Below are 25073 nucleotides of genomic sequence, written 5' to 3'. Positions count from 1 at the left end.
AATATTTATGTACAGATTCCTCCTTTCCAATCAGTGAAGAATATTAACACTCTTTTCCTAAAACCAAATTTACTACACTCTCTATTGGTTCTTTCCTTACAGCTAATGGCTTGGAGCCAGGCACAGAAATAGGAATGGCAACTTGTTTGCTTTGGGCATACAAACTTCTATATGTCTACGATAATCAATTTTGGGTTGAAAGCTGCTTTATTACAGGTTCAAGAACAAATGTAAGACATACAGAAAAGCTGGCTGTAATGTAGAAATGCTGATTTTATGGAAAAGAAAATTCATCTCTGCTTCTACAGAGACACGAACCCACGACCTCTCACATACCAAACAAGTGTGCTAACCGTTAGTTAACCTATAGAAGCAGATATGCTTCAACCTTGAAGCATATACTTATTGTACTCGTCCGACATAAGAGAGGTAGTGGATTCATAGAGGCAGGGAGAGAGATTTTTCCCCCAAAAAAAAAAATCATTACGTAACACAGCCAATTTTTCTGTATATCTTGTATTAACAAGTGGGGAGGACATCCTTCTCTACATTTATAAACAAGGGTCTTGGAACTAGGAACCATTCAAGTGTTATGCCAGCATTGGGGGGGGGGGGGGAAAGAGGGTTTCGGATTTGACGACTTTCGATGACGAATGGACTTGAATATGATTACATCATCAATAACCCTTTATGTAAATATTAAACATTCTTAATAACATCTATACTTTGCGTATTTTTGTATGCTATTTATTTACACTGTTATTTGTCAACTCACTATTCAACCGAAAAAATTGGCCATGCGTGGTGTGGGCCCACCTTGCATTATAGTAAAGACAAGATACATCTCCACAATAATTCCATAAAATCACAATAATAAAAAGCTAAATTGGAAAAAATTAAAAATTACCCCAAATTACTCAAATGGCTGTTTTTAACCAACCATCTTGAGATGATTGTGATTAACATCTCTGGAATTTAGAGAAACTATGATGAAGAATGTTTGCACCAACTAACAACGTCACAATCTGGTCACAAATCAATTAACATAAATTGATTATAACAACTTTTTTCAAGGTATTTTCTTTTAAAATTTTAATTTTTTTGCATCAAAGATAAATTTTTGATCGTGTTGGGGAAAGGACACAAGCTCTTTATGCTCCCTCGAATAAGCTTCTGAAGACAATATGTAGTAAAAGGTGGGGGGAGGGCATAGCTGATGAAAATTTGCTGACAAGGGGGGTCAGAAATAGCTACAAAAATCTGCTGACATATTTGAATGACCCATTACTATATAGCTATACCAAATCAACATTTTTACAGGAATATATATATATATATATATATATATATATATATATATATATATAATTATCAATATGTAATTTTTTTAAATACAGTGAAAAGCCTATATAACAATGCTCAGTGGATCAGAGAAACATTATAAAGCATGGATTGAAAAATCACAAAAAAAAATCTAGGCGCCACAACAATCTTTTAGGAGCCAAAAAAAAATATCTTTACCTGAAGAAAAAAAACAGGTCCAAAATAATGTTTCTGTCAACTTTTCCAAGGCATAGTGACTCTCTTTCATGCTAACTTCCAAACATATTGTGCTGTTCTCAGGCTTCAATATTCAATACGCTTTGCTACCCTTTGGCTGTGCAGGTCTGGGTTCAGGGCATGGATGTCTACTAACACTAATGAATTCATTAGACAGATCACACAGATCTCTTGGGAATATGCGAGGACGTACGTTAATACATTCATTTAGGCACTAGACAAACAAAACTTTAGGTGCAAATATTAATTTTTTAGTCAACATGGAGAATTGACACCTGGGATTTGTCAAGCCCTGCTATAAAGTAGTTACTGTTATAGATGAAATACATCAACACTATGAAAACTGCATCTGTATCAGAGAGCAATATCGTTATATAGGAAATTTTCACTGTGTTATACACAAAAAATAAAACAAGAATGAAGCATAAGTAAACATGAATGCAAAATCCTTACATATTTTGACAAAGAAATCTGTTATAATGCCCCAAGTAGAGATGTAAAATTATCGAGAATAATCTTTCGGAGAATATTCTATGGTAGGACTATTATAAGTAACTTGAGAATATTCTTATAAGTTCTTGATGAGAATATTCTTATAAGTTCTTGATGAGAATATTCTTATAAGTTCTTGATGAGAATATTCTCCTGTTATTTATAACATATATATATATAGTTACATATAATATCCTTGAGAATATTCTATGGAAGAAGAACTTTCATAAATTACTGGAAAATATTATATTCTTATAGAAAATAAGAATTATTATGAAGTTATTAATAATAGTCCTTCCAGAGAATATTCTCGAATTTTCTCCTCGATGAGAATATTCTTCAGTTACCGAAATATTTCCAGAGAGTATTATCAAGAATATATGTAATAGCAGGTATTATAATAAATAATCTCAATAAATAACTTGAGAATAATTATTTTTGATAAGAATTTTCTTCTAGTAATTTATAATAGTAGTCCTTTGAGAGAAGGAATATTCTCTGTCCCCGCCTCTCTTCTCATCAAGAAGATGGGTATATTGAAGTTTGTAGACCACAATATTAAAGAGTTTGAAAGCAAGAAAATTAAACCAACAGGACTGAATTTCAAAACTTTTAATAAAATGCGAGTGATACAGAATTTAAGTGCATGTGCATTGAAGTAAACAACAGTTCTGTATCTTAGAATGAAGGTGATTATATAAGAATAGCTTCCTTTATTAATCAACTTTGATTTAATTTCTTTTGTGCTTTTGTGTGTGTGTGTGTGTGTGTGTGTGTGTGTGTGTGTGTGTGTGTTGTGAATATATTTCTGAAAATTTATCTAATTTTAAAGTAATTTTTTAAGGTTTCAATCTAAAGGTTTCTAAACCCTTTATAACCAAACTTTTAAAACCTCTCATCATGACCTGGAGAATATTCTCGAACCAAAGTTGTCATTGGGGAGCGATTATATCAAAAATTGTTTTGTTGTAAATGTTTCAGGCAATGAAAACTGATTTATATTTCGTAATATAACAAAATTAGTAAAAAAAAATCTAAATTATTTAAAAGGAAAATGAATATTCTCGATTGTTCTCCAATTTTTACATCCAGGAGAATATTTTCACCTCACATCTCTAGCCCCAAGTATTAATTCCAAGCCGAAATAATAATCCAAGTGATCCACATACTTAATCTCAACATTGGGGCAGAGCTTCATAAGCAATGATTGTATTCCCTCCTAACATTGGGCAGAGCTTTGATAGAACAAATGCTCATTGCCTGTCTTCAACTAAAGAACGAGTTAATTTTCCTATGATTTACCTGTAACGGTGATGGACTCACATTGCGGGGATCCAGGTTCGAGCCCCACTGTTGCCACAGTGGTGATTGGCTGAAGTTGGTTTTCTGTGGTTCCAACTTCAACTTGCAAATGCGCGCCGATCTCGCCCCATTAAAAAGTCTTGTTACAGAGAGCAATAGGCCCACGAACAGTACAGACATTCAGTCATTACACTTCACTTCTGAAATATAGATAGAACAAATGCATATTGCCTATCTTCAACTAAAGAACAAGTCAATATTTTCCTATGCTTGACCTGTAATAGTCTGATCACAAAATAAAAAAAGAGCAAATGTTTTTTTGCGCTGCACCATTTCATTGATAAAATTGCAGTCATGAAAAGAAACTACAAACATGGAATCACTTTAATCATTTGTAGACACTTTGTATTAGTGAGAACAAAAATTAACTCTTGGTCTAATATTATTTGGCTACACATTAAAATTTAATTAACTGAAAAATGTAAATATTTTCTAATTTTTAAAAAAAGAAACAATTACTGTAATTTCCAGTAAATAAACAGCATAGACAGAAAAGAAGAAACATTTTCATAAAAACACTGCAGCTTTTAGCATGCTGCACATTATTTTCGTTCAAGAACTAAAAAAAACACTAACGTATATGCTAAATAAAAATTTAACTTTGTCGAAATCATTTTCTTGAGCAAGTTTAAGTTAAGTCATAGTTGCCTGAGGACTTAAGCAGGCAATGTGCACATAGTCTGATATCATTCGTCACTACTCAATAAGCGGTCACCGAAGTTAAGTAAGGAGAAAAGTAAAAAATTCAAAATAAAGTTATTAGATGGATGCTGACTTCAAATTATTCTTCAGAGCTAAAAATTTACTTTTAGAGCTACACGAATCACAACCTTATAATGGGAAATTATAATAAAAGCATAAGTATATATATGACTTGTAATTATCTCCTAATAAAATAAATCAACCTTTGTTTATCAAAACATGGTCTGATATGATGGATAATTTACAATTAAGGAAGAAAAGAAATCTCTTAAATTGAGTTAAATATATTTTAGAAATCTATATATTATGAAAGTACAAGACTGCATCACTTACGCACAATATGAACCATTTTCATAGCTTTCAAAGTATGATGGTTTATATATTATGTCCTATGAACATGAATTCCAATCCGACCACAAGGAACAGAACAATTTTTGATCATTTCATGTGCTCTTGAGCTTTATTCACCTTTGCATGTGAACAGTCATTCCTTGGATTTCTGTGGTGTTTGTCAACCGCACCAGTTAGTTTATATGCGTCATCAGGTATCAATCCATAACGTCTCAAATAATCTTCAGTTTTAGAGTACATGAAAAATTTTGGTATACCATATTTTGTCATATTTGGGTATTGCCTTTTACTTGTTGCTTGCCTGGAATAATTTATAGAATCCAAGGAATTTTTCTTATTTACTTCTGCACTAAAATCCTTCCTACTGAAACTGTATTCTTGATACTTGGTAACTACACACGACTGTCGAAAAGATAGTCTGTCAATGAGGGAAAAAAATTAGATTGTTAAAAGCTTGCTTTTCAACACAAAAAATAAACTAGACATGGGGTTTTCCCAGCACGAAAGAAAAGTGATAGTCGATCACTTTTCTTTCCAAATATCAGTTTCGGCATCCACATCCAAAAAATTCAATTTCTTAATAAACTAGACCAGTGGCCGGCAAACTCATTAGTCAACAGAGCCAAATATCAACAGTACAGCGATTAAAATTTCTTTCGAGAGCCAATTTTTTTAAAACTTAAACTATATAGGTAGGTACATTGTTATTAACTTAATTAGGGTACTCCTTAGCTGGCCTTTGCTAAAAACGTTGAGGTACGTTCGCTGAGGTCAACCCCTTTAGACTCTCCCATCCACACTCATCTTGTATATGACTGATGTTGAATGCGGATGGAGAGAGGTGGCTACAGGAGAGTCATCATGAGAAGTGGTGGCCCAGGAGCGTTGTCTTCTATGAACTGGCCGGGTAGAGGTTGAAGTTCCTTTGGTATGGAAAACATTGCATGCCCCTCCCCCCTCATGTTCAGAGAGGAGACTCATCTTCTGCGTCTATCTATCCCCCAGTACCTTAAGAAAAAAAGCCTTGTTTTCGACAACTTTTCCCAAACTTCCTTGTATCAACCCACCTGATTGGTCGCGGATGTGTCACTTGACAGTAGCGTCAGGCTTTCGCCAAAAGCCCGTGAAAAAGATGATTCACTAGGGAGGGGAAAGGAGCGAGAACAAAATGGCCCGAATGCGTATCTAAACCAGTGTCGCCTAAACGCATGGGGGCCCCTCCTGGGCCTCAAAGAAATTCGAGAGAGAGAACCGGTTGAAATTTTTGAAAATTTGTCATGTAGGGCCTCAGAAAAATCACTTGGCCCAGGACCTCATCATGCTCTTAAGACGGTCCTGGTCTAAACATGATTTTCCAAAAATCTGGAGTTTTTGTGCACCCGCACGTGGTATTTTGTGGAAGAGCCACACTCTAGGGGCCAAAGAGCCGCGGTTTGCAGACCACTGAACTAGACAAATCAATACAGGTATCTCTCGCTTTATGGGGATACATGCTTCGCTACATACAGGTATCTCTTGCTTTATGGGGATATATGCTTCGCTTTATACAATTTTGATATGATTTTTAAAAGTTTATTTCAGGAATTCCACCTTGTAAAATTTGGCTTGAAGTTTAACTTATTAATCCCGGAAATGGATTTGCAAATTCAAGACATATATAACATAGTTAAATCACTTGACAATGCAATCTGTTGTATTCTATGATGTAGCTGGGACAAATATGAGGGAAATTCTCAGATACAACTCCCCCAGATCTCGCTGATGAACAACATTTGGTGACACATTGACAATACCCTGAGAAATTTAATTTAAAAAAATTGTTCCAGTAAAACTTTGCATTTTCATGTTTGTGAGAAATATATGGAATTCTCTGGTTTTGCTACTGAAGTTTTTATAAGGAGACGAAAAATGCTGCTTGACAGCTTAATCCTAGATGGTTTCATTAAAAAAAGTTATCAGCCTATCATACCAGGCTCTTTAGGAAAGAAAACATTCACACTCACTAAAATCAATTACAAGTAGTGAAGACAGAAAAACATTAATTTAATTCATTCATATTACCTAAATTCACTGGATTTATTCATATAAGTTTGAATAATTCATTAAAAAAGCTCCTTTGCTGTTGGGTTCAACTTTTTAAATCTTTCTGAAGAAACCCCCCCCCCATCTTTCCCAAGCTAAATTCAACTCACTTTAAGTGAATATTTTGCAGAACTGATTAATCGTGTAAAGCAAGAGATGCCTGCAATTAATAAGCAATTAACCAATAAGTCATGTCAAGGTATTATGAAAGTGGGATTAAAAAAAATACACACAGTCAACTTAGCAAACTATAAACATAATACACACTATATTAACATAATTCTCAAATTTTTATTGATTATATGGGTTGTATAACTGAACCCTCACTAAACCCAGGATTGAATACTTAAATTCCATGTACATTTCTGAACTGAATCAATTATAAGTTTTACATGATTGCTCTTTGATGCCATAAAATGGGTCATTAAGACAATGAAAACATATTTCAATATTGTTTTTTCTATACACGGTGCTTGAATTACAGGTTGAACCTGAATTAACAAAAATTAAAAACCACCTTAACCACTGTCTTAATAATATACAGAAATCAAAAGATTTAAATATTTGTAGTTCAACTGTTGTACCATTGCCATGAATCATTTGAAACAGGCAAACTTGGCTAATTCAAACCTGGTTAATTTAAATTTTGGATAGTTAAAATTTTATGAATTGCCCTTAAGTTTCTATTCAATTTAATGTTGAAATTACCTGCTAAATTCGAATTTTTTCATGTTTTGTTTTAATTAGAAGTTTGATTCAGATGTCATTTGCGCTAGTGTATCTCTTGTCTTAGAATTCTTGGTTAACTTTCAGTCATCTTTTCCTTTATTCCATGGTTTACTGATATTTTTCAGAATGTTGTGTAGCCTAAATTGTAATGTTATAATTAAAAACCACCAATTAACAAAATCTGAACTTTTTGTGTTTTGGTTCTGAGAAACAATGATTTAGTTTCTAGTTTCATACACAGGCTTTTTTGTTCTTACTAGCCTCTGTCAATGCCTGCAGATGCAAATGCTATTGTTCTTGGGAAATATGAGGTTTCCTTTGGTAATCTTTAAAGGCTGGAGTGCAGTAGTCATTATTTATTGTCTAGTAAAATATGTTGGAGATAGGTGTCGAGGAGGTATAATAGAAGTGTTCAAAATTTTCAACGGGATGGATAGGATGGACAATGAACTTTTAGTACACCACCAATCGACTGCTTTTACAAGGGGACAACAGTATTGATTGGTGAGAGACAATGCAAGGTTATGGTGTCGCAGGGAATTTTTCTCTAATAGGGTTGTTCATAAATGGAGCAGCTTACCCCCGGAGGTAGTAAATTGTAACACAATTGGCACGTTTAAAAAGAAATATGATAAACATGTTGGGGTAAATCGAGAAGCTATCCATACTTAGAATAAGACAACCATAAGTATTCTTTATGGGCATTGGATAATATTTTATCATGTGTATATATTGTTTACAATTTTCGTTAATTGCATTTTTAAAATATATGCTATATTTTTGAAATATATGGCATCCATGTTTTTATGAGCATCTTTTTCTCAGCCACCTCGTTGGGCGGTTTGCCTGTTATGGCGTTGTATTTGTACATTATTGTTTATTTTGGAATATGTGCAATTTAGTCACATTTTTCACAATGTCCAAACAAGATTCATACGATTGTTCAATTCTAGAAAAAAAAAATTATGGTTGACTTATTAATGCAGGCATTGGTGAAAAATATAAAGTAGTCATATTCAATCTTCTCACGAAGAGGACGAAAACCTAAGGAAGCAACAGAGGTTCCTATTCCAAAACTTACAGATATGAGAAAAAGGCGGTTGAAGCTAAAAAATCACACCCTCCACTCCATTCCCTAAATTAACTTAAGGATTTTGTGTAATGCTCAAGAGTATACAAAAGATAACAAAGGAAAATTACAAATTAACAAATGAAATGCAGTTGATTCCTTTTTTAGCGAAAACTTTTCTAATCCCCTAGATATGTTTACATAGGAACAATGTAAAAATATGGAATTCCTTTGTAATGAAATTTCATCATAACAAAGTGATTTCTCCACATTGTTATAATGGGATTCGACTATACTTGCAGGTTTCATGATCGTTTTATATTTCATAAAAACACTGGTTGCTACAATATGAAAACTTGCATAGTAAGTGATAGATAGATAAGGCCCTAACATTGTCCTTACACAGGCATAATTAGCGATAGCGTTCAATACATTTTTGTAACCATTAAGAGTTTTTAATTTTTTGTTAAAGTATAGTTATTCTATATTGATGAAGTGGATAAATCAAATTTTGAATAATTCGAACTTTTTCGCTGTCCCCTTGAGCTTTAAATTAGCCAAGTTTGACTGTACTTGATCAAGCATAGGGTTGAATAGATTCTGATTAGAAGTAAATCATGGGCATGTTTATTTAAATGTGTGAACAGGAGCATTGTCCTGTTGAAACAACTGATGTACCCTATAAAGTTTGCAACAGGAAATATAGAGGTTCTAAGAATGTTTTGATAGCCTTTGAACTTCTGCTGCCTGCACGAAAAACCAATAAGTCATTTTGTTGAACCTGAATGCTTTTCACCATGAAAAATCTGCCTCCTTGCTGCCAGCTGTAGAAAGTGTAAGATTGATGTCTAAGGTCATGCAAATAATAGATCCAGCTATCAGTCCAAATATATTGAAGTTTTTTTCATTGCTGAAGTTGAAAGTGATTCATTCATCCCTCCAATTAATGTGGTTGCGGCCCAAATTAATCGATAATTTTTGAAGTGCTGATTTAGAAGAGGTCTATATACATATTTTTTAAAAGACATGACAATTGTTGGACTGCTGGCCATGATGAAGTGCTTTTTGAAACAGGAATTGATTAATGGTTGTGTGAACCCTCCCTAAATCTCTCCACCCATCCAAGTTTATTTTCAGTCTTCCAAGTCATGATCTCAATTCTACATTAGTAATTTCAGTTAACATTTTATATTTACCTGATCTGCTACACCCTGTAATCTTAGCTTTATTTTTGACAACACACCTTCAGACTTCAAACACACAATTTAAGCCACACCCATCACAGTGTAATAAACATGAAGAGGCAAATAAAATGAAAACTACTCGAATTATACATTATATATATATAAAAGCTTTCCTCTATGCATTAATACTCTTTAAAAGATCACATCATAGCAGCCACGTTAAAATATGCAAATTTTGCAATTTCTTTCTTTGCAAGTTTTTGCACTTTTGAGATTGACAAAACTATATTCAAGTAATGTGTGCAATGATGTTTTACCAGCACATGATTTGCGGGGGGAGGGGGGGGGGAGAAAGAGATCAAAATGTGGAATTTTTAATTTGTTATTCCAGAAAAAATTATTGTCTATGCAAGTTTTGGAATTTTGGAACAGATTATATCAAAATCTAAGTTTAGCATAGAATTTGCTTGAACCACTCCATGTGAATCACATACAGGCCAACTCGTAAAAAAAGCTTGCAGTTGTGTAAATGGCTCATTGAATTCTGTTCACTAAATTTTCAATTGGGATAGAATCCTTTTTTATTTTCCTATCCACACAGTATAGACAAATCTTTAATTACAGTAAAACAGACATCCCTTGTTTACAGATGAATAATAATTTCCCCTTGTATGATAAAAGTATGCATTACTTTAACGTCTAGACCTCTGGTTTTCACAGACAATTCTTTTTGTTTTAGGGGCCATTCAATTATAGTGTCATCATCGATGGGGGGGGGGGAGAGGTCTGATTTACAGACTTTTGATAAGGAAGGTGGTTTGGATAATGCTTATGTCATCAACCACCCTTTATGAAAATATGAAATATTTTTAACGACATCTTACTCGGTGCGCCAAAAACGAGAAAAACCTTTCGATAGTTTGTGATTTGAAGTAGCATTCCCCCCTATTGATAAGTGCCCTACAGAGCCACTTTAGTGATCACTAAATGTTTCGCGGATCTAAGTGATCTGGAAATGTGTTCGGGCTGCTTAAGTGCTCTGGAACTGTGCCACGCATCACTTAAATAATCTGAGAATGTGCCACGGATAATTTGAGTGATATAGAACCACACTGGGGGGGGGGGGGGCACTTAAGTGCTCTAAAACTACATCACATGTCGCTCAAGGGATCTTTAAATATGTCACAGATCACTTAATTAAGTGTTCTGGAACCCTGTCCCGGGTCATTTAAGTGATCTGAAAATGTGCCACGGGCCTCTTAAATGTTCTGGAATCGTACCACAGGACACTTAAGCAATCTATAAATGTGCCGCTTAGTTCATTTTTATAAAATTAGGTTTCAAGAGGGCAGGCAACATCAGATAACCCCCAGGGCCATATTTGGTCCGCAGGCCAAGGACCTTTATGCGATTTATCATTTTATGGCTTAATGGGTGCGTCGCAATGAATTTATTAAAGATAAATTTTGAGTTCACAGTTACGGTTACAGTGAGAAAATTTCGAAAATATCAAATGGCAACACCAAGTTTTTTGTATTGGAATGCGATCTCCATACTGAAAAACACTAAATAGCGTTGGAATGGCACCTGTAGCACGAAAATCCCCGGAGCTAGGCAAGGAAAAAGTAAAAAGGACTTTGCCGTGCACCAGAGCATTAATGTTCGTTTCATTCGTCACACCGTTTCTTCGGCTGAGATCCCAGCCTGATTAGTCCTCCACAAGGTCATGTGGAAAATTTGTGAAACACAATAAAATGCTTCATTTTATGCTGCTTCTCTGTCCTTATTGGTTGTCCTCACTTTTAGCCTATCTACCGCCGGTGATTTTCATGCTACAGTTGCCGTTCGAACACTATTTAGGGTTTTTCACAATGGAGATCACATTCCAATACAAAAAAATTGGTGTTGCCATTTGATATTTTCGAAATTTTCTCACTGTAACCGTTACAGTGAGAAAATTTCGAAAATATGTAATAATGTAGAAAATGTAAGTAATATTTATTGATTAATTAATATGGAAATAGTGCTAATTATATTAATAAACATTTTTTTAAAATTAATTATTAGAAGTTCTAATTATTTTTCAAAAATTTTATTGTTTATACTGTTAATGCTATTTAAACCAAAAAAAGTCTGGTTTTTAGTTTTTTTCCAGAAAACCATTTTTTTTACCAACCCTGGTTCTGTCACAGTGTAGGTCATGCCAGTAATATTTAAAACAATCAGTCCCATCTAGATTGAATTTCTTCTCATCAAGGAAAACAACATCATTTCACTTGGCACTAAAAGATGCATGCTTTATGGCAAATCTAGCTCCCTTTTATCTGTGCTGTTTTGTAAGGAGGAAGTTTGCACTTCTTTTTTGGAAACTGGACATTCAGATAGTTTTTCAACAGATCACACACTGTTCAACTTGTACAAGGCAAGTTGTATTTCTTCTGCATTAGATTTTTTTCATGTAAAAACTGAGAGTAATCTTTCTTTTTTTTTTTTTAATGGTAAGAGAAAGAAGCCTTTTTGTGCAAGCTTTCAGTCCATAATTCTGGGACCCATTTATGAAACTGTATCAACAGTCTTGTCTCGGCATTTAATGATTAGACATCATATTTCCTATGAGAGCAAGCTTTACATCCCTTCAATAGCCAATAATTACATTGTTTTTGGCATCTTCGCACTTTCAGAAAAAAAAATTGATTTCACAGCTTATGATTGCTCAAGACAGTCGCGGCTATTAGGTTAACATGAGAAAAACACAAATTTCTTTTCCCCCAATTCAGAAATCATACATGTTCTTATACTTTTTTCTGGGTTTTGGCCTTCACTATAATTTCAGTAATGTTTTTTGAAAAAATCCAGCACTAAAAATTATTTTTAGTGGAAAATGTTGAGTTTCACTTGTAGTTAGTTGTCACTAAAATTTTCATGCATCTACAGGCACAAGTTTTCCAGATATAGCAGTTTTTTGGTTGTCCTTACTTTTTAAAGATTTAACTTTTTTCCAGCACCTTATATCCATACGATTAACAAAACATTTTATACTTACACTGTTCCACCTTCACCTTGTTTTTCTGCTGTCTTGTCTGTAAAAGATTGCTCGTTAGTGCAGCTACATTTTTTCTTCCGAGTACGATTATACTCTGGAGGATGCCGCGGATTTTGATTGCTCTGGTGGGTGAAAACAGACTGTTGTGAAGTAAAGAAAATTTCAGAGTGTTGATCAACTGAACCATTTCTTTGAGGTGAAACATCAGTTTCTGTCTAAAAAGTGAATAAAAGCTAGATATTTGTTATTCAGTGGTAATTAAACATAGAAAAAAAATTATTCTATACATAGCTTGTTTTAATGTATTCCAATATTCAATATTCAAACAGCTAATTTTTTTCTCAATTGGTGAATGGAATGAATTTTTGTTCAATTATCACCTAACAAGCTATTAGAGTAACATATCTCCAAACAGATGAAATTAAAAAAAATTGAGTTTTTACATAAAAAAAAGAAATGTCATTGAATGAACAAAGATTTTGATTGAGAAAAATAAAAATATTATACAGAGTGAAATCTGTATAAAATGGATGGTCAAGAGACTGAAATTATTTTCTGTTCCAGACAGGTTTCAGTTTCATGAAGGTGCACATAAAAATAGATGCAGTGATTTATTTCTATCATTTACAAAACTTGTTTTGAGAACATCCGCCTAACTTCTATAAACAGAGACATGCATATTATTATTTTGAATTTTATCCCGTTTGCTGCTTCAAATAACTATACATTTGAAATTTTATATTTAAAATGTGCTAATAATTAAACTTTAATATAAAACATTCTCCTGAATAGCAATAGAATGAACACTTGTCAAAAATGAACTTTTTTAAATACAGTGAAACCTTGATATAACAATATTCTGTGGACAAAGAAAAAATATCATCGAGGGATTATCGTTATATTGAGAGGCAAAATTGTCCTTACGTGTGATAAAATTTACGCTGGTGTTGTCATCTTTTCTACGTCAACATCATTAATAGCGTCAGAAAATGTATTTTCATGTACTTATTCACTGGAAAAAATTGTAATTGAGATTAATTTATAACAAAAATTCACTACGATACATTGTCCTTGTAAAGAAGTTTACCGTATTGCACTTTCGTGTCCTACACAGAAAGTAGCAATAACTTCCTTTAGCTTTCAGCGATTTTTTAGTGCAAGATGTTGCTGTTATCAGATGCGTTCAAAAAAAGGAAAACAAGTGACAAGACAAAGTTAAAATTAAATTCAAAACGATTTTGAGCAAAATATAAGGCCCCTTTCCACGGAGCAGATGCGGATCTGGAAGAAGTTTTAGCAACTTGAATATACTGAGCCTTTCAGCTGAGCCGAAATTCACCCACACCTAAAATGTTTATGCGGGTCCGGACGTCGTCCATATGTGTCAAAACCTAAGTGAGGGCCCCGCATCCGTACATACAAATTTTGACAACTAGGTTATTCTGAGCTATTCACATGATGCGGACGCGGAGGAATTCGCCCGCATCTTTGGCTACTTTTTAAAGATGATTTTACACAGAATTTTTTTAATTATTTGCCATAAATACCTTTAAAAGCACCATATGAAGGCCCCTGTTTATCAATAGGATGTACCTATATACGTCTATCCCTCCGCTTCCTTCTGAGATGAAGGAGAAATAGCAACTTTAACTGCCTTTTGTTCATATTTTACAATTTTATACAATAAAACTTGTCAACTTGACCACTAACGGAACCAAAATTATAAGCCGTTCTGTTCATTATGAATATTGAATTAACTACATACTTAATAACTTTAAAATTTTTTTCTTTCTAAATATTTAATTATTTAAAAAATATAAATATTTGAAATTATTGAAAAAAAATATTTTTATTAAATACGTTATCCACGTTCAACGTTCACTCAGAGCCGGATTAAGACATTTGAAGGCCCTAAGCACTTGAATAGTTTTGGTGCCCCCCCCCAATACCTACATATATATATATTACACGATATTGAGTCTATAAACTAAAAAAAAAAATAGAAATTTTATATTTTAGAAGTGACTAATCTAAGGATAGGACTTACTCTAAAAGGTTTATAAAAGTTATTTTATAAAACTTGAAAAAAACAACCAATAAATTTATTGGTTGCTTTTTTTAATTATTATAAAATGTTTATAGTGTAATCCGGGCTTAAGGCAGGGATTATAATATACAGTTTTATAAAAGATCTTTTATAGAAGTTGAAAAATTCAACCAATAGGTGCATCGGTTGCATTCAAACAAATGTCTCCACCCCTCCCCCTTTTTTCTACTTGCAAATATTGATATCTCCTGAATTTTTTTTTTTTTTGGAACATCATTGGATGTTTTTGGAATTTTTCTTTCATATTTTTCTGAAAAGACATTTTTTTTCAAAATCTTTTAAGATATTTTCTCTCATCGACTACCTGTGAGGATCGGAATGAAGACATCTTTATACCTATATTCTATGGGGCTATAGATTAAACCACCAAAGAATGGCTCTAGGCTGTCTATGGGCACTCTGAATTAAGGATGAAGGAGAAAAAAATTACAAAAATTGCAAAAAAATAGTTTTTATGCACGAATTTCGAACTAAAGATGAACGCCAGTATCGTGTGAAAGGGACCTAAGATAATGCTATAAAAAACTACTTTTTTTACAGCGGTTTCAGAAATCACCTGAAACTAATGTTATAGAGGGATTTATCATAGTAAAGGATATCATTATATCAAGTATCGTTGTAGCGAAGTTTCACTGTATTTAAAGTAAAAATTGGGAAATTGCATACCGTTTAAAAAAAAAAAACAATGAGATCAACTACCAATAACATTTGTGAAAGAAAGATTCTACATATTTGTAACATTTATGTATAAAACTTTTGTTTTTTTACACCTCTACGAACTCCCTTTGTGTGTTCAAATTTAATACACGTTTCTTGTTGCTGGTCGCCATCTCTACACCGAATGAAAATCTCTGCAATAGCCAAAACACAGTATCGCTAAATTGTGAACAATAATTCAGTCTCCCTCACGTATTACTCTCCCAAAATTATCTAGTTTTTTCCAAGAAATAGGAGTATTTTTTAAATAAACGTCACAATTTCCATCATCAATAAAATGCTAAACAAGCTTTTACTAAATTTTGAATAGTAAATCTGCTTCCACACTCAAGCTTGACCCACAGAACCAGTTCAGATAAATAGATAAAAGCACATTCATTGTTTTTCCAAGAAGCGAAAGAGTTCACCTAACAAAAGGGGGGAGGGGATCAGAACGACTCAACTTTCCTTCCATCCAAATGACAAATATGCACACACTTAGCCAAAAATTCTTCCAGTTTTAACAGGTTTTGTATTTACAAACAGAGTAAATATGCCTTCCGTTTCCGTGTCAGACAGTTTCCGTCTTTACGAGGTTTCTTATTATAAAAGCATTAATTATTCACTAGACTATATATTTGTTCCATTTAAGACTGGTTTCCGCCTTGTACAGTGTCTGCCTTTGACAGATTTCACTGTATTTTACTATGTACTCAGAGTGTCTCATGGTTCCAGTCTCCTGACTGGAATATTTATCCTCTACATTGTGTGAACCATTGCCGAACAAATTCAGCATAAATATCTTAATAAATAGTTTTCTAGACATTTTTTCATTATTTCTTGATATTCTTTTCATACTTGTTTTTTGACACTTTCCCTGTTTCTTGTGAAAAGGGCACTGTAGGGAATTCTGAAGTTAGCTGCAACTTTACTTTTCGATCCAATTCTAAAAACTTCTTAAAAAAAATATTTTTTTTCCTGCTAGAGGCATTTTAAGTTTTTGTTTCTCAGCTATTTTTCTGTAGTTTTTGATTTGAAACAAACGGCATTTACCCATGACTACAAATAACACATGACTAAGATTTCCCTTTTGACTTCAGGTAGCATCAGAATTTTTTACCTGTATTAGCACCCCACTCTTTATTTTGTTCAGTTCACAATATACGTACCCTCAACCTATTTTATCAGTTTCCTGTACTAATGATTATCCATCATCATGATAGGATATGTATATTAAATAACATACACATTATAGAACTACGAAGAAATAATTTTGAATAGATTTACATAACTGAAGCTTTTATATTTTTTACCACACATAAATACTGATATCAATGAACATTGTTCACACAATTTATTCTATTTATAATTTCTTTCACTCCTTTAGAAAAATTGAAAATAAATTCCATTCTGTAAATGCACTCACCACATTTTGCTTAGCCATTAAATCACTCTCAGAACGATGTGGATGACCACATGTGGAATGTTCACTGTAAAGGAAAAATTATAGTAAAATAAATGAGAGAAAAACCATATATTTTTGTTTGTTGAAAGATATGATTTAATTAGAATACAATTTTTTTTCCTATTTAGAACCCAAAAATTTTTCTTGGTTGAATCAATAGAAAATTCAAACATAAAAAAAAACCTAAATCATTTAAATTAATATAGCTCTTTGGATGAACATTGTAGCCCTTACATTTTTAAAGACTTGCAGCATGTGTTAATTTTTGTTAAGAAAAACAACTATCCTAAAGAAATTGATTATGAAGAATATCATTTAACTTTCAAATACAGTAGAACCTTGTTTATCCGAACATAAATTTTCCGAACTCTGTCAACCGAACACCTTTTCAACCTAACTCATTTCCAGTTTTCTATAGTGCTCAATAGTTGGTATTTCCTTGGAACTTGAATGCTCTTTTCTCCCAACTCGACAGCTTTGCTCTACTGTACAATAATTCACTTCCAAACAATTGCACGTACCATACCTGTGAGTTATAGATATGTAAGTACTACAACTCACACATCCGGGTACGGTGTATATAATTCTAAATGACTGACAAGCAAACAAATGTGCGCATAGGAGCAGATTTACCTGTCACCTTTTTTTTCATCTCACGAATTCATCTTAAATTTAATTTATTCCTTTGCTTCATCGAATTAGTTTCTAAATCGATTCTCCGAACACCCTCAGGTTCCGATAATTGAGGTAATTTTCGGATAATCAAGGTTCTACTGTACTGATTATTTGAATTGCATTAAAACTATTTAGAATTGAAAAGGAAAGAGACGAGTAATTTCACTTTCATCAAAATTTATGGGGAAAAATGGTTGAATAATTTCAATTTTAAGACAATGTCTCGACTTTGTCTAATAAATAAATGTTAACTAGTTTGACTTGATGTGTTAAGATTATTAGTTTGATGTGTTCATAATATTTGTGACATCTTAGAATGAGTAACAATTGTTAAGGCCAAAGTAAATTATAAAAAATCATCTTCTGATTGTTAAGAACTACTATTAAACAAGACAATCTTAAAATGTACTTAGCACTGCTGCTCACATTCAAAAATGTTGAATGAAAAAAAAATGTTGATTAAAAAAATAGTATCCCAAGAATTTGCTTTCCCTTTTGACGTTAAATTCATTGCCTTATTTTTCTTCACAAAGACTGAATTCTAAAAACACAAATTCTGCAAAGAATTTCACTTTTGAATACGATTAGAAAAAATTAATATATATAATATATATATATGATAAAAAAAATTATCTACCTATTACAAGCAGAAAGATGACTAGATATTTCCATTTGAGGTACATTTTCAGAATTAAAGCACATATCTGAGTTATTTTCTTCAAGGTTCATTTCATGAAGAGAAACTGAAAGGCTTATTTCGTTAGGGTCCACAAAATGACCAAATGTTGAAATTTCTGATTTTTGGCTACAGGCTGAATCACTTGCACCAATTCGGGAAGAGATGTGTGATATGCTAGGCAGCACCTCACAGTTAAAACTATCAGTTCTAAGTTGCTTATTTTCCTCCAAACTTCTAATAATCAGTGAATTCTTCACTATACCCTTTGAAGAACTTTTTTCAGAATTAAATGCTTCTTTTATGCAACCCACATCTCTTTGACTTCCTGAAAGACCCACAAAACTAGTCATTGTAGCTACAGAACGTTTTAAATTAAAATCCTCTACATTCCTTTCAGGCTCTGCTACATTCGCATTTGGTTTTTCTGCTTCAGAGGAATTATCATTAACATTGGTATTTTTATCATTAGAATAATCTTCACCCAGTTCAGCTTTTTTTTCAGCAGTTTGAGGCGTCTTTGACACAAGTGATGTGCAAACATCAGCAAATGACACATTCCCAGAAGAGAAACTACTAGTTAAACTTTTATCAAACTCTCTTGGATTAGTAGTTGTGGCATTATCAGCAGCAATGTAAGCTTTTTGTTGGATTAAAACCTGGCTATTGCTCAATTCTTTTTGAACATCAAGACTTTTATTTTTTTCACAGCATTCAAAGCTCTGCTTGTCCATTTCATTTGAAACAATATTTTCAGTGGTAGTGGAATTAGAAACTTCCTGAGCAAGTCTAGTAAGTGCATCTTGAACATTAAATAGCACTTCATTGTGTGCCTTTAATGAATGGGGAATTTCACCACTATTTTCTATGGGATTGGTTTCCACTCTTGTGGAACAAGCATTTGAATTTTTATCATTCAAAATGCCCTTATAATGCTTTTTCTTTTTATTATTATTAATTCTTGTAGTTGTAGATTTTGCTCTTATAGGTATTTTTGATTTATTTGGGAGTTGAGGAAGCTGTTCATCTTTGGTATCACATTTTACATTCGGCCTGACATTTGTCTTCTTTAAGCATGACTTTTTTGTAAGATAACTTGAAGAGTTACTGTTTACATTTGGAGATACATTAGCAATTTCATTCATATTCCAAGAACTTTGAACAAGACAATGATCATCAGTTACTCTATGAGTACTTTTGCCCATCATATTTGAGGCACTTTGTTCATATTCCGAGATGGTATGTTCCTTCAATCCAGTGTGGTAGTCCATATGAGATGAAAAATAGTTATTTCTTTGTGGCATACTTGGAAAACACCTGGGAAAAGTTTCTTCCAAAACATCAGTTTTTTTACATGTTATGGAATCAGATGAATTCAGAAGCTTATAATTTAAAAGACTATCATTCGCAAATGCACTAGGAAAACTTTGCCTGTAGTTGACACAATTATTTCCTGCAGCATTGGTATTCATGCTGTCATAACTGTTGCCAAAGGACATCCTATTTGTCCAAGGATTCGTCACATTTTCTTGTTGGGGTTTTTCTCTGGAAAAAAGTCTTTCTTGTAAACTCTTGTATCCACCACGAGAACCATTGTCTATGGAACATTCACTTCCAAAATCTGATTCCATGGATAAATCAGGAACTTGATGCTCAAGACTAATGATCTACAATAGATAACAATTATAAATCAAAAATAAAAACATACTAATACAGTACAAGGAAATCAAAAGTAATAATATCTGAAATTCTAAAAAAACAATGAAATTTCATATTACATATAAATTCATTAAACTATCAATAAAATTAATCATCAATAAAAATGCATCAAACTAAGTACGACATAAAATCAAACAGCTGAGAAAAAAGTAGCCTTGCAGGTTAATATAGCAAATAAAATTTGCATTGTTTTCAATACACTACTGAACTAAACAGAAGGGCTTATCCTCAACTGAATACTACAACTTGGTGTAATACTCAAAAATAGGTGATTTTTAGGTAAATACAAAAGATGGCATGTTTTGGCATGCACTTTGAAATACTACAACTAGGTAATCTGTAACACAAGTCCAGGCAAAGTTATATTTTTTTAAAACAAAGAAAAATAGTCTAAGTTAAATACAGCCGGCGCTCAATATAACGACCCCATTTGTCACGTCAAAAACGAACATTATACAGTCAAACCTCGTTAGTGCGTCACCCGGTTAACACGTCACTCCACTTACCGGGTCACTTTTTGGAACTCCCAATTGGAATTGCCACAGCTATGGCTTACTCCGCTTACTAAGTCATATTTTTGCTCATAAACGAGGTTTGACTGTATTGGGAGCGTCATGATATCAAAAGTAAAACAAACGATAGTTGTTCTATGAAAACATTTAGGACTTATCCTACTGGTCATTGTAATGGAATGGTAGCCATAATGTGGGGGTCATCATAACAAGCATCAACTGTGTATATATATTTAGCTTTATTATCTGACTCCATGGATAAATAAGGAACTTGATGCTCAAGACTAATGATCTACAATAGTAATACATAGCAATTATATATAGCTTATTGTTCCTCAAAACACCTAAAAGCAAGTTATCTAGTTGCAGTATTGACACAACAAATGATTATCGTGCCCCAATGCAAACCTGAAAAAATTTCAATATTAAAATGAATAAATTATATGAAAATTATTTTTTATTTATGCACTATTATTGGAAGTCCTATACAAGAAAATGTGTTGGTTGGTTATGATACAGATATTGTTTTGCATTGTGCAGAAACTCAACAATCATGGGAGAATCAACGATAATGGAATGGAGGTTTTTTATAATTAACTATAGTATAAGGGAAGATGATATAGTTAAAAAAGTCAGTAAAATTAATCACATAATTTTTGAAATGCATAATACGTAATGTATCTTGTATACCTTTACAAGTGAAAAAAAATTATGAAGTTCATTCACAAAGAGTTACCAAGAAGGTTCAACATAATCATGATGGGAAAACAAACTTCTGAAAATATCAATTCAGATATTTAAAACTATAATTCATAATGCATTTTTAGTGCTTAAAAAACATATTATATATATATTAGTAAAAAAACTAGATAAAAAAGTCTTTTACAGGAAAGTATTGTTCTACAGGACATTAATATACAGGAGTTTTACTATATTGCCATGCTAATAAGTAAATATTATTTACATAGTGGAACATTTTTTATACAATGTTCAAAGGATCATTTCAAAACATCATATACATTACCAACTTTGGTACATTATCATTTTCAGTCATAACAGAAATTCAGTTGCTTATATCCAGACTTTTACTTCCCCACTAAGAGGTTTGATGAATGATTTATTTATCTGTAACTCAGCACAAGACTTCTTTATATAAAAACGCTCTAAAACATTTTTTTTCTTTCAAAGAATTTTCATGAATTCATCAAATGAAAATTCTCAGTTGTCTAGAATTTATTTCATCCTTTTGAATGCTACATGGTGGAATGCATGTGCAACTGTGCATTCAGAGACCTTTCCATGTGGTAATTGAGAATGCACTGCTGCAAGAACGTTGATTTCATATGTTTTCTATAGTTCTAAATTCAAAGCAACTTTATAAATATACTCCAAATAAATGATTTCTTGTCCCATAGGCCATGACAGTGAAGTGGTAGGTTTCGTAAACTCAGAAACTCAATATGAGTCACCTGAAGATTATTTCAGTGTAAGCTGTACAATTGTCTACAACCAGTGTTTCCTCTTGAATTTTGTGAAATGAAGAAAAAGTCACTGGAACATCTCTTGATATTGCTTTGGAATGTTAGAACTAAACACAGCTTTTGCAATATATATTAGATTTGGCTAAAAAAGTAAAATTGCCGGAGGAAAAAACCATGAGTTTGTAAAATATAGATTAAATATATAAGCATCCATAGAGCAAATTTTAATATTTGTCCTCTACGCATTCTGTTTGGGATCGGGGGACCAGTTCTCAAAAATATGCTGGTTCATAAAGTTAAGCCATGATTGTAAATTTAGTGGGGGGACTATGATGTCAAGATTAATATATTTGATACTGGAGCTTACCTTTGGTTTATGTGGCAAGTAACCAAATGGTATAGGCATATCACAGGCATTGGTTATTATCACATCTGGGGCGGAAGGAAATTTTCTGGAAAAAAAAAATCAAAACTGTCTGCTTTATTTATAATACACAAATACAATGCCACAACAGACAAAATGCCCACTGAGGTGGCTGAGAAAAAGATGCCAATAACAAATAAATATGGATGTTATATATTTCAAAAATATGACAATATGCTATATAATATAGCAACTATGTTTATTTATTGAGAAGCATAATTCTTTATTAATTATTATGCCCATCAATTACCTGCTTTATTGCACCTATTACTTATGCCAGCAGTTCTCAACTGGTGCTCCACATGGATCGCCAGGGGCTCAGCGACCGCTCGAGGGAAATTTGAAAAAATAATTATACTTTTTAATAATAAAAATACATTGGTTACTTTGATGAATAAATAAAAAAAATGGGCCTACTGGGCTCCACCATAGCAAAAATATACCAAAAAAGGCTCCACAAGTCCAAAAAGATTGAGAACCACTGACATGCTTTCCACAGTGCAGATTAACATTCAAAGCTCATTTTCTCACATCACCTATTCCAGCTCACTATTACTATAAACATTACCATCTTTACTCACAGCCAGTTTTTACATTTCTTGGGTGCACCCAGGAATGGCATAGAGAGCCTCAATAAAAATTAGACCTGGCAAAATGATTTTTGAAGAAATATATGTAAATTTTAAGGTTGACACTTCCAGCCTGGTAAGGGGCCCTAGAACATCACTGCTTGAGGTCCAAGGTGCTGTAAAGACAGCCCTGCTTACTCATAATTATATGAATTGTGTATTTTTTGAAGAGGTGGCTAAAAAAGGAATCTGGTAAACACTGGTTCACACATATAAATTAGATTTCCTACAAATAAAGTTATTAGAAAACCAATAAGTTAATAAATTCATCAAATAAATTTTTCTTTGTAAAAAAGGAAAATGATGTATTTTCTTATGCCACAGACTTCTACTAAATAAAAATAAATTTTACTATATATTTTTGGGGTCAAAAGCATGACAGGTATAAGTGCAATTTTCAAAAAATCTGAGTAAAGCATGGGAAAGTGAAGTGAAAACTCCCATTTTTTCATATTACAAAGAGTATGCATGTTACTCAAACAGGGGCTGAATTCTAAGTGTTAAGAAAAACTACTTCACCGCCAGCTATTTGGTTTGAAGCACAAGGGATATATTGCAGTTATGCTCATTGTAATGTGCTTCGACTTACAAAAGATGCTCCTGCTAGTTTTGAGTTGTTCTAGAGCTTATTATGCTTGCGAGTTATGGACTCATTATTTTTGTGTCCATAATCTGAAAGATCGGAACAAAGCAATGTTTATGTAAAATTAGAGTCAGACAACACAAAGGGTGCAATGAAATTGCTTCCTGTTTGCTCATTCACTTCCAGGGGTGGAAAATGAAAATTTGATTTTTGTAGCAGGGAAAATGCTTTTGTAGCACTTTAAAATTTTGGCAGTAAATAAAATATGCAATTTTTATATACGTATACGCGGTAGCATACACAGGATTACTTTTTACTTCAAAAAACAGTTATTTCAGCTCAGAAGGGGTGTCCCCCCTAGGTATAAAATACATACAGATTTCCTCTAGAAGATATATATATATATTTTTATTTTTTAATTAAAAACTTTTTGAGACTTCTTGATATTTATATATTTTTTACATTCTATACAATATCAACAAATAAGACTGTGTTTCAGATTTCAAAAATAATTTGAAAATTAGTATTTTTAAATTTAGCTTGTTGACTTCGTAATCACGTAATTAAAAAAAAATCAAAAGAAAGACTTGAAACTCTATAGAAAAGCAATTGTTTTTCTTGTTTTTGCCACTGATGCAAGTCTGTACATTGTGCTTTTGTTCTCTTCAGTTAAGCATTTTTGAACGTTTGATCTTGCTTCTTTTACCAGAATTCACCCATTTAATATTTTAAAGACAAGTGTTTCTTTTTGGATTTGCTCTTGATCATTACCTCAGTTTGATTCAACATACTTTGAGATGACCTTTTCCTGGGTCATTCTTAGAATATTTATTCGAAATTCTCAGAAATTTGAGTGATTTAAAACAATAGACTTAAATTATTTTTAACCTAAACTACAGAATTAAATTATTTTTAATTCAAACTATAGAATAATGATTAAAAAGAAATTTTATTAGAAATTTAATAGAATGATTTTATTTTCACAAAAAATTCAATCTTAGTACATCTGTTTTTACTCCCTACTTTTAACTGATTTGTGATTGCTTCATGTATTTTATTTTTCAGTATCTTTAACAGATTTTCAATCTCTTGTTTTGCTTCCAAGTTTTATATTATTTTCTACTATTTTTTCTCTTGATATGCTACTTACTTTTACGCCACTCACCATCATATTTAGTGTTCAATGGAAAATGGTTTCCAGCTGCGCATTAATTAAAATTACTTTGTCTAGACCAGGGGTGTCCAAACTTTTCAATCCGCAGGCCGGATATGCTGTATTTCAGTCACTCACAAGCCAGAAACTTGTATGTTTAGGTAACCATTTGACCCGTATTTTAGAGGGCATTCCCTTAATTTTAGACATTCTAACTTTTTAATAAAATTTTCGATTCTCTTATTTTCAACAAGGCTTAATTGAACTTTTAAAATCCAAAATATTAAGATTTTCATGGCTTAGTCATAATCAAAATAAACTATGGCGGGCCGATGTTGGCCCTGGGCCATAGTTTGTAGATCATGGTTGTGGTTGGTTT

General features: G+C 32.6%; 1 protein-coding gene across 1 annotated transcript in view; it reads right to left on the bottom strand.

The window, feature by feature from the left end:
• Positions 1-2650: 2650 nt before the first annotated feature.
• Positions 2651-25073, bottom strand: part of LOC149090094 (uncharacterized) — a 48237-nt gene continuing 25814 nt past the window's right edge. The window contains exons 12-16 of the mRNA XM_089232231.1: positions 22273-22357; positions 18155-19860; positions 16804-16867; positions 12575-12789; positions 2651-4885 (exon numbers count right to left, since the gene is read on the bottom strand). Of these exons, the coding sequence (XP_089088357.1) occupies positions 4555-4885; positions 12575-12789; positions 16804-16867; positions 18155-19860; positions 22273-22357 (2401 nt within the window). The 3' untranslated portion in view covers positions 2651-4554. The remainder of the gene's footprint in view (positions 4886-12574; positions 12790-16803; positions 16868-18154; positions 19861-22272; positions 22358-25073) is intronic.

Source organism: Pholcus phalangioides, unplaced genomic scaffold (genome assembly GCF_987345545.1).
Source record: "Pholcus phalangioides strain wild (caught in Gottingen) unplaced genomic scaffold, Ppha-v1.0 ptg000001l_1, whole genome shotgun sequence".
NCBI classification, from domain to species: domain Eukaryota; kingdom Metazoa; phylum Arthropoda; class Arachnida; order Araneae; family Pholcidae; genus Pholcus; species Pholcus phalangioides.
The sequence above is the reverse complement of the archived record's forward strand: the minus strand, read 5'-3'. Positions and strand labels throughout refer to the sequence as shown.